This window comes from Betta splendens, chromosome 11 (genome assembly GCF_900634795.4).
Source record: "Betta splendens chromosome 11, fBetSpl5.4, whole genome shotgun sequence".
Classification (NCBI taxonomy): domain Eukaryota; kingdom Metazoa; phylum Chordata; class Actinopteri; order Anabantiformes; family Osphronemidae; genus Betta; species Betta splendens.
Genome location: NC_040891.2, coordinates 8,442,663 through 8,452,932, shown reverse-complemented (window position 1 = coordinate 8,452,932; position 10,270 = coordinate 8,442,663). Strand labels below are relative to the sequence as shown.

Sequence of the window (10,270 nt, the reverse complement as noted above, 5' to 3'; positions counted from 1 at the left end):
GTGGCTTGATTATTTATGAAGCTTCTGTTTAGTTTGTTTGCAGTTTTAAAAGATGCTCGTTCTATTATTTAAGTCAATACAGTTGATAAATATTTACTTTAAATATTGTCCTTATTTCATTTTAAGATAATAAAAAGCACCTTCTAAATAAAATGACACAGAGACGATCTGCTACAAGGTTTATATTGTCATTTTTTTTAATAAATACAAACTCTTACGTCATTTTAATGCTCGTCTACAGCATTAAGTGGTTGTGCATCACGTCTTTACAAAGCCCTGTATATGTCCTACGAAGCAATAAACGTCGCTGTAGTGCAAGTAAAATAGGAGTAATAGGTGTCAGGTAAGTTCTATGGCTATGTTCATATTAACATGTGGACCTATTACTTCACTCACCCACAGTCCCCACGGCTACATAGGAGCATCACGCGTAAGAGGTGAACAGTTCCATGGCACGTCTTTGTTTCGTTACGCTTGCTTGCATAGAAATCATCAGAAGAAATAAAAAAAAAGTCTGAAGCCGTGATTCGTTCGTGAAGCATACAAGGTGAAACCTTTGAATTTGTGTGTGTTTTGATTCATTGACGCTTATGTGCTAAATATCATCATTGGATTCCTGGAGATTAATGTTACAATTGTGAAATAATATAACACATGGGTGTTAATGCACATTGGCAAAGTGAAACAAGATTATTTGCCATATTAACACGACATATTTGAAGTCTGTCCCTTAAAGTTTTAGCGTTAGGTCATGTTACATCATTTTTTTATTCATCCAGGTGCCTCTTTGCTCTCTCGTCATCTACAGATTTGCTCCTACGTACAAACGACAACAATTCAGAAAATATAAACAAAACAATAAATGATCCAACAATTACAGAGAGAGAGAGAAGTCATTTACAGTCAGGTATAATGTGAGAAAGCTGTGTCAGTACGGTAAAAGACGGACGGGGTGAAGGGAAAACAAAATTAAAATGATTTTTAGAAGAGATTATTAGAGATACATGTAGAAGCTGGTGTACGCGCAGCCACAGCTTTCTCCGACATTCTCTGCTTCGGTGTCCCCAGAGGCTGCGCTGCCCCTAACTGCACGCTCAGCTGGTGTTGGTGCCGAGCGTGACAGTCCCTCAGAACATGCAAGCGCGGAGAAGGCGTCTAAACCGGGGCGGCGACTGCAAAACCCTGCAGGCGAGCGTCCGCTGTGCGTCTCGACAAACCCGAGCGTGCGTCAGTTAGGGGCAGCGCAGCGCTAGACTGAGGGGTTCTGGAGGGTGGCGGGCGCCGCCTAGCAGGACACTTCGGCGGACTTGGGCACGGCCTGGTCGGCACCGCTGCTGCCGGTGCCGTCCATGGAGCCGTCCGTGTGGGAGCGGGCGCGCTGGTTCTCGGCCGTGTGGCTGCGGCTGCGGCTGCCCTCGTTGGTGTGCGAGCGCGAGCGGTTGCCGTCGGTGGTGTGCGAGCGCGAGCGGTTGCCGTCCATGGAGGTGACGCTGGAGCCGGAGGCCGTGCGGGAGCGGACCAGGCGGGTCATGCTGGCGGAGGGCACTGGGGAGAGGAGGCGACAACCACGAGTCATTAATAGAATGAGGTGCAGAGGGAGCGCTCCATTTCCACCACAGGGTGGCAGAAAACCCTCACGGAGGCATTTTACAGCCTTGGACGCATCATCATATGGTGGAAGTCATACTTACTGTATCCCATGCCCTGAATGAAGTACTTGAAAGCCTCTGTCAGTTTGCCGGGCTGCAGAGAAGAACAACAGAGAGAGGGTTAATCACCCCCCTTGTTTACATGGCAGTGGCAGAATCAATCCCTCGTCCAGCAGCTTCCTGCCTCAGTGTGAGGTATGACAGCTGCTACAGGGCGGGAGGATTACGCCATGACAAGCGTGGTTCACTCTGCAGCTTCTTAAGGCTCTTAACTGCAGCCTTCTTACACAATCCAGCTGACCACCCCCCAACCCTCCCCAAGTGCTGATTACTCAGCCCCGTCCAGCCTGCTCCATAGACGCATAGACATACACACCTGGTCAACCTGGGGCATGCCGCCGCAGTCGGCCATCTGGAAACAGACAGGAGGACATTAGCATCAACACGTTGGTGCTTGTACACTGGCAACAGCAGGGGACACACACCATCTCCTCCCCCGTTATACTCAACACGTCCCATTTGAACCCGCCATGCACCCTGTCCATGATACTCTGCCCCTCCCTCCCCCCACCGGTAAACAGCGGCCACCTCTATCTGAGCAGCCGTTTGCTCTCGCTGCTGTGGGTCATAAAAGATTGCCAAAGGCCAACGCAAGTAGGTCAGCCGCAGCGGACCGCTTGCATGCGCACGTCGCCTCCGAGGACGCACTCCGCCGTCCTGCCTGCGGTTAATAAGTCACCAGGTAAATGCTGAGCCACTGGAATCTTATCAGGCCATGCGCTCGCCTCAAGGCTGTTACGGTGGGCACGAGGATACGGGAGAGGAGGTGAGGGGGCAGGACGGAAACAGGAAACAGGCCCATTACCTTAAGCAGGGTGGTCTTGGTCGGGTCCAGCTTGGTGTTGCACTCAACCTGCGTGTAAAGAACAAATTAGCATAATTAGCAAAGGGATTGATTTCACAATTGCAAAAAGTTGCAAGGCCAAAAAATGAAACCTCATTCATGCTACTGGATTTTGTTAGTTAAACTATCAGCCTTAAGGGTTTAATCATGCATATCTCACAATCTCACGGTCAGGGGAGTGAATGGAAAACATGCTGAGCACTCGTTACTAGTCTGGGTTGTACATAAGCCTCCACTCACCACTGCTTCCACGGCGGGGGAGCTGTCGCCCACGACCAGCAGAGAAGGACACCTGTTCCAGGGAAACGCAGGAAATTATTCACTTTATTCTGTCACTTCAATAAAATAATGATCCAATAGGGCTTGTTGCTTGTTGTCGACTTACTTGAGGGTTCTGACGTTGCTTCCAGGGACAGGCCTCTCGATCTCCAGATCCCTTCGACTGTAGGGAGAAACAGTGACTTATAGACATTTGGGGAATAACCTCTTTAAACTCACTGATGTTTTGTAATTCAGCCTATTAGCATGAAGGTGGTTACCACGGCGGTTACCTTTCGTAGGACTTGACAAAGTGATGCAGGTTGTACTGGTTCATGTCATTTATGATGTGATGGCGGTACGTTGCGATCAGGTCCTGGTTGTGATGGATCTCCTCCTGCAGAGAGCGGACCCAAAATGTCACTGAGGCCCAAAAAAACCTAGCGAAGCCGCTTAGCAACACGACGACAACCAGAGGAACCCAAAGGGAACTTTGTTTGGTACCTTCCCGAAGAGGTGGGTGATGATCATGTCGGGCATGGCGTGGGTCCAGCCGCTGATCTACAAACGGAAAACAAGAGTTCTCAGCTTCCAGTGGCCTGTCAGGGGTGTGTATGAGTTAGCGAGGCGGGTTTGTGCGCGCTACCTTGTGTGCAGCCCAGTCCATCCATCCCTCTGCACACGGGTTGATGTTGATGAGAACCAAGCCTTCTACCATGTTTGGGTAGTCCAGCTAAAAACACACAACATGAAACATGTCACCTAGAGACATGGGGGGGGTCATGGTTATAAATAAGTGGAGCTACAATCAAATCTCATATGCAGGATGCAGCGAGGAGTTAAACGTTGTGGCAACAGGGGCTTCCTGGTGAGCACCGCGCTGGTGCCGAGCTGATCTGTAACATTCCTGAGGCTCTCAGGGCTCAGCAGGCTCAGGCAATAAGCAGTGTTACGCTGCCAAAATCAGCAAGAATAAGAAAGACGCTAGCGAGCGCCGCTAATCCCCAGCAGATTAGAAACCCGCAGTTATGAGGCTCCGGTCGAGAGGTCGGGGAGGAAACTTACAGCGAACCTGGTCAGGACGTAGGCCCCGGCGCCGATGCCCATTCCGATGACGCTCTTCAACCTGCCGCGCACAAGGATTCACGTGTGCTGTTAGAACAACAGGTTGGAAAGTGTCCTAGACGTGAATGTGAGCGGTCGCTGTGAAAACTGCAGCCTGACGTACCCAAAGTGCTTCAACACATGTGGGAGAGTCTCAGCGAGTTGGTCCATAGACGGATACTCGTATCTGGAAAACAAGGACTGGTCACAAACTAATCTTTGCCCTATTTTCGCTTTATTGTCGTTTCACTTGAAGCCAAGCAGAGATTAGGCCGAACGAGATCAACTCCCGTCCCCTTGACACTGTCGGCAAATTAGGTTGTCTTAAGTACATCCGCTGTGATCTACCTGTGGGGTCAAAGGTCACCGACTGCTTGACACACACCAAGAGGAAGTTCTCACCCGGTTGAAAAGGTGTTGGCTCCCTCGTGCTGCCCGGGGGCATCGACGTGACACACGGCGAAGTGCTGCATGATCTCGGCCATGTCCTCGTGGTTGAAGAGCGTGTCCCAGCAGGTTTTGTCTGGAGAAACGAACGTTCACACAAAAACAAAAAAAAAAACAGTAACCTTAGAGGAGTTTGGACTCCTTAACGAAAAGCTTGCTTGGTGAAACTAATCTGATCCCACGCGGTGAAGTTATTCAAAACATGCCCGGCTTTCCACACAACAATGGATGCTTCACCTAGATTGGGCTGAGGAACAAGGAGCGCGGCTTACGGTTCAGTCCGATGTCGTGGAAGGTGAGTATGACCGGCCTGTCCCCCTTGGGAACGCCCTTCATTGTACAGTGGATTCTGCCATGAGGAGTGTCCACATCATGCTCCTAGAAGCACAATAATTGGGTTTGTTCATTAGATTCAACTAAACTAAAGCCACTTTTCAAACAGGCAAGAAAAGACACAACATTTGGACCCACATCCACCAATTCAGACCCAGAACTTCATTCCAATGAGCCACGACATGCTTCTAATCTGAATGTAAGCTATCATCTGCTCAGTACGGACACCTGTGCATTCACTCCACCCAGCAAAGGCAGCATAATCCCACAGATCCACTAGGAACTACTTCATTACAGCCTCTAATCTACTCACACTGACTTCAGTCTCGGCAACAATCATCTCCACGTCTGAATCCTCCAGAACCATGTTTGCAGGAGCGGAGTTCAGCGCTGCGCGTTAATGACAAAAAGGTGTAGCTACAGCGGCTCTGTCAGCTCCAAATCCACACGCCCGTAAGCCTCTAAGGTTCAGGCTTCTGCGAGAGCTGCGTTTTATACCCCGGCCGCTCACCAGCTGCCCTAAGCCCCTGGCCTCCCATAGTGCCTTGCAGGCCGGTCCAAACAAGCTAATTCTAGACGAAGAGATCCCTAAATTGGATCAACCAATGTCAGACAGAGGGCCAGCAGCTACTGTGTTGACTTGATGAGCACGTCTACGACCACTGGCCACTTCTTTGGATACAATGAAATGCAATCAAGTCATAGTGAGAGAAGTAGGTTATGTTTTTGTTTAGGGGAAAGATGAGTAAACAGATTGATTACGTCTATATAACAAATTAAAGCCACACAGATGAAACAATGTGTATTAATCTAAAAGTTTAATTTTTCAATACATCTAATTGGGCTTTTGACGTCACAAATGGCCACGTCCAGTCAAAACATGACGGCAGCACATTTTGTTGCCCCACTGTAACCTGACCCTGACTGTGGCTTTAGGACAACATGACCCATTGGATGCTTCTCAAGCCCGTTTTGACGGCATCGGATCTGTGGCGCGGGAACAGCCAAGCGGGCGTATAACCTATTTACCCGACGTAAACATCTAGGATGCACCGCGCCTCGCTCCTCCCACGCCCTGGGCACGTAGGCCACACAGGACGGATAATCCTACCAGGGGAACATATGCATGCACGTCCAGTGCACACCTGCATGTGTGCATCGGAGACACGCAGGCCCAGAGACGACTGGACTTGTGTTTGTGTGTGCGTGTGTTTCATTTCACTTTTTAGGAGCAAACCCCTCGTCTCATGATGCTACACGACTACCTGGAGGAAGCTTAGCGGCTACAGTGATGTCAGTGTTGCCATGGTTACCCAAGGTTACTTCACATCACTTCCAACAATGCAACAGTGTCGTCCATTACTTTTGGTAACAAACAAAAGTACAAAACAAGAACAGCTCCAGTTGGAATAAACTAATGGTCCTCAGCCACTAGAGGGCGCTGGGCGAGATGTGAAACAATATGTTTATAGCTCAATAAAGAGATATCACCTATGAACACAGGCTTCAGATAAGCACAGTTTACAACGTGTGGCCATAAATGCAGGCTCATATTTTTTGTGTGTGTGAACGTACCTTGATAACAAGCTGCTGAACAGCCTCTCTCAAGCCCTGAACGGAAAGAACACAGTAAATGAAACTAATGCAATTTTACGGAGCAACATGCTATAATCGAATATCCTGAGGGCATCATCCTGGCGCACATGTCTTTTCACAGCCATATCAGCATGGCCTCACTCCAGATCACGTACCGGCAGTTCCCTGTCCACCAGCAGGGGTTTGGAGTCCGCAGCCTGGATGTCATCCATGTCGAAGAGCCGTAGGACCTGTGGGTCAGAGAGGACAGTTAAAACACAGAGCAGGACTGACCTGCAGACAGGGAGGTGACAGATTGTCTGAACCATGGGTGTGTTTCTTATATACACAAAGTCAGTAAAAAAAAAAAAAAAGATCTGAACACACCCACGTGCACACAGTGGTGCAGACGGAGGAACGTGCAGGGACGAGTGCTGGAGTCTGCAGAAACACGCACGGGCAGGAAGAGCTAATAACGTAAGGCCGCTCTGATATGAAAAAGGAGGAAATGAGACCTCGCAGCGATGCGCACGGCGGGCCTAAAAATATTAAACGTTACACTTGTGCGGACAGAGCGTGCGGGGAACTGAAACAGGGTCCAGTGCAGGGTAGAGGAGCCAGGCTCGGGCTCCGCATGCAAATCTAATTAGCCAGTTAAGGGAGCTCTTTGTGCGAGGGCCCTCGTTGGCTCCTGGGAAAGGCCCCTCACTGACCCACACACACAGAAAGGAGCCGCCCGGGTTCCCATCAACGGGCCCCGGCCCCTTTTAGCCTCTCTGCTTGCTTTTCCTCTTTGTCCCGGTTTCCACTTGGCCGCGGCCGCCGCATTCGGGCTCCGTCCATCTGTTTCTGCGCTCCCCTACGTCTCCCCGTCCGTCTTTGTGCGCAGAAAATTAATCGGGGCCGCGCCGCGAACGTGCTCCTTCGGAGGAAGCGGCGAAAGCGGGCTCTCACAATAGCACAGAGGAAGAGGAGCGCGGAACAACGCGCTCTTTTTCTGCCCGGGCCTTGGAAAAAACATGGCCGCGGCCACACTGTGGGAGCTTTGTTGGAGGGGAGACGAGGGCGGCCCACGCTGAGATTCCACAGCCGTGTGGGAGAAAGCACATTTTTGCCCATTATGTTGGGGACAGAAGAAGAAAAAAAATCAAACGGGGAGAATTCTTTATTCTCACATGACGGCGCGGGCCGCTCTCTAGCGCCACCGCCCGTGGAGACAACTGGGTCACGGAGGCCGCGGGCCGCGCCGGGCTAATGTTCCACCCAGGGTTTGGTTCAACGCCACCAGAGCTTAACCTGGACGTCATAACATTCGATTCTCTCGTTTCAGAGAAATCGAAACGGTTCTGATTGTGCAGATGTTCGTCAGGTCACCGAACGCCTGAGACAATATTTGAAAAAGGAAGTGATGTTTGTGCAGCGGGTCTTCTTCTCACAGGGATCACAGGGGGGGGGGGGGGGTGTCTTCAAACCGACTCTGGATCACTGGCACCGTTCACGCAGGCGCCTCAATGAACACGGACCAGTTGTTACACGCACAGGATGTTTGTGTGTCATTATGTGGGAAGGGAAAGAAACTTTACATTGAAACGGCTTTGAATTAGCAGGTTGGTGTGATGCAACCTTGAACAGGAAGGAGGAGGAGGAGGATGAAGCCTCAAGATGGCACAAGGCGGTGAATCACAGCCAGTCTGCCTCATTGTTGAAGCCACGTCCCCATAAACAGGATTCACCAGTTTCACTTTGTTCCAATACTTAAAAAGAATTGTAATTATCTTTATTAGGTGTTGATTCCTTAAAAGCAGAAATTTCTGGAAACCCCATGTTTCCGCCTGACGCGCAGATAATGTAGCTTTAGAGGACAACAACAACAACAATATCAGTTCCCACGGCAAAGCCACGGATCTGACACACAACATCCGAGTTACAAACAGCGTGTGTAAAAAAACAACAACATATGTACCGATTAGACTCGCAGAGCGAGTCTCCGTTTTTAGGCAGCCAGAATGGAGCCAAGGCCGCGGCGCTTTTAAATCCACCAGCTCGAAGCATCCATCTGCAGAAACAATGATTGCTTCGCTAATCTTTGGGACCTCGCTTAATCTGTCAAATCCCTGGTTCTGAAATGTCAGGAGCAGCAGCAGCAGCAGCAGCAGCAGCCCCGCTGCACTAAGCTGCCACAGACCTACATTTTCAGATTGTAAAAGATATCAGAGATGTCACAGCAAGTTGTGAGGTGGTGGTGGTGGTGGTTGGGGTTTGGGGTGGGGGGGGGTGAACGCTCCACTAATGTTGCTGCTGCCTCATTGTTGCAGTAGAAGCATCCTTTGTCGCCGCCGCGTGCGCACATCAGATCAGATTCATAATCGTTCAGGGAGGATTTCACTGCGTGGCTCAACACGAGAATTAGCTGGAAACATAAACACGGGCTGGAAACGGGCCACTGCCTTGTTTTCGCAGCTTTTTGGAGGACGCGCTTTCAGTTTATTTGGCAAACTGCCATCGAAGCGAATTAGTCCGTCATTGTGTTCGTGCGCGACCTCCTTGTCGAATGCGTTTGTTTTTTTGTTTTTTTTTTCTAATATCACAGCTAGAAAGCAAAGAGGATTTGTTATGCAACCTAGTGTTCGGGACGGTGGACACGAAAGCTCGCTGCCGCGTGCGTGCGAGCGCTTCGCGGGTCACGTGGGACGCGCGCGTCGGCCCGCGGCCGGGGGCTCGCCGGTGCCACAGGTAGGATGCGCGCCACCTGCAGAGGCAGCGCACCATACGTGAAATAGTACCGACGTGCACGCGGAAGAAGAGGGGGGAGTTTTATGTTTTTCCGGTAAAAAAGTAAAATAAGTGAAACTGGAATAAATCGCCTCGTGCTCTGCTCAGTTGGAGCCAAGACGCAAATTGAATCAGCCTGTTTGTTCTGTCGGGATGCGTTTAAGTGACCCTGCGCTGCAAAACAGGAATGACAACGTCCTCAACAATAACAAACCAAAAGAGACGCAAAACCGCACTTGTCTTTACATAAATAAAACATTTCATAAGTGTATGTCTCGCAGCCGTACCTGTGGATGAAACTTCTGATTGTCCCGAGATCAAAACTTCACCCCCTTGAAAAAATGTCCACCAGAACTTTTTTTTTTTTTTTTTGCTCTTCTTGTCAAACGACGCAAATTGTTGCACACGCACAGGCGTTGCTTTGTTTATAACGCGCAGCGCGAGGCGGATGTGAGAGGGAGTTTACTAAAGCCCGGCCCACTTTCCCCGCTGCTCCCCATTGGGCAACGGCGGCGGCTCTTACCAGCAGTTGCAGGATGAGGAAGCTGATGACAGTGAGTCATGGAGTGGAAGGAAAAACAGTAGTACGGGGTTTTTGATTGAATCACACATTTGGCTGATATTCGTGAGTCCTAATTTGTGACGCGTCTCTTTCCTCATTATGAAGGCGCTACTTGGGAACTGACAGAGCCTGTTCCCTCAGTGCGGGCTGACAGGGTGTGAACAGGAATCTTGGCCGGCCTCCCTCATTTCCCACCAGTCCGTTGCCAACTAAAACCTCTCTCACTCCGACAGGAGCAGAATGCAAAATGGGATTTTAAGAGCAACGTCAAGAAAACAGCGTGCGTGAACCCATTGTCATCTGTGGATGTGAGAGGCTGAGGGTGGAGGAATGTAGCCCTGCCTGAAACCTTGACTCGGGGCCAAGAGGAGATAAGTCCCAATAAAGGGAAGCCCCTCCCTCACCTCGGACCGCGTTCCCCTTCCTTGATTGAGCGCTGCTATTGTCTTCTATCTAAGTTATCTTCACTTGCAGTCATCAATAGGGCTACTGAGCCAGCTGTTGTACAGATGTTGTGTTATCTGACCACAGTCCCTACAATCGGCTTCGATCCCATCTTCTCTGCAACAACGTATAATGTAACCTGGGTGCGGGGGCCCGTGTACGTACTGTACGTGGGCGCCGCGGTGTCCGTGGAAATCCCCCCATCTGCAAAACGCTGATATT

The 10,270-nt window shown here is 50.2% G+C and overlaps 1 protein-coding gene across 2 annotated transcripts; it reads right to left on the bottom strand.

The window, feature by feature from the left end:
- Positions 1-172: 172 nt before the first annotated feature.
- On the bottom strand, positions 173-9,485 carry ndrg1a (N-myc downstream regulated 1a). Of its 2 annotated transcripts, XM_029167266.3 has the most exons (16): positions 9,330-9,485; positions 6,447-6,521; positions 6,271-6,306; positions 4,635-4,740; positions 4,318-4,438; positions 4,040-4,102; positions 3,877-3,937; positions 3,458-3,544; positions 3,316-3,372; positions 3,105-3,208; positions 2,939-2,995; positions 2,794-2,845; positions 2,515-2,562; positions 2,026-2,061; positions 1,692-1,743; positions 173-1,545 (listed from the first exon to the last, which is right to left on the bottom strand). In XM_029167266.3, exons 2-16 carry the CDS (start codon positions 6,501-6,503, stop codon positions 1,286-1,288), a joined length of 1,197 nt encoding a protein of 398 aa, XP_029023099.1. In that variant the 5' UTR covers positions 6,504-6,521; positions 9,330-9,485; the 3' UTR covers positions 173-1,285. The 2 variants fall into 2 exon arrangements, with proteins under 2 accessions (XP_029023099.1, XP_029023100.1); XM_029167267.3 differs by lacking the exons at positions 6,271-6,306; positions 6,447-6,521; positions 9,330-9,485 and adding an exon at positions 5,009-5,165.
- Positions 9,486-10,270: the final 785 nt, after the last annotated feature.

Coding starts and splice junctions, on each gene's coding strand:
- ndrg1a (XM_029167266.3), bottom strand. CDS start 6,503: ATGGATGACATCCAGGCTGCGGACTCCAAACCCCTGCTGGTGGACAGG. Junction 6,307..6,446: donor TGGTGGACAGGGAACTGCCG/GTACGTGATCTG, acceptor CTTTCCGTTCAG/GGCTTGAGAGAGGCTGTTCA. Junction 1,744..2,025: donor GCATGCCCCAGGTTGACCAG/GTGTGTATGTCT, acceptor TCTTCTCTGCAG/CCCGGCAAACTGACAGAGGC.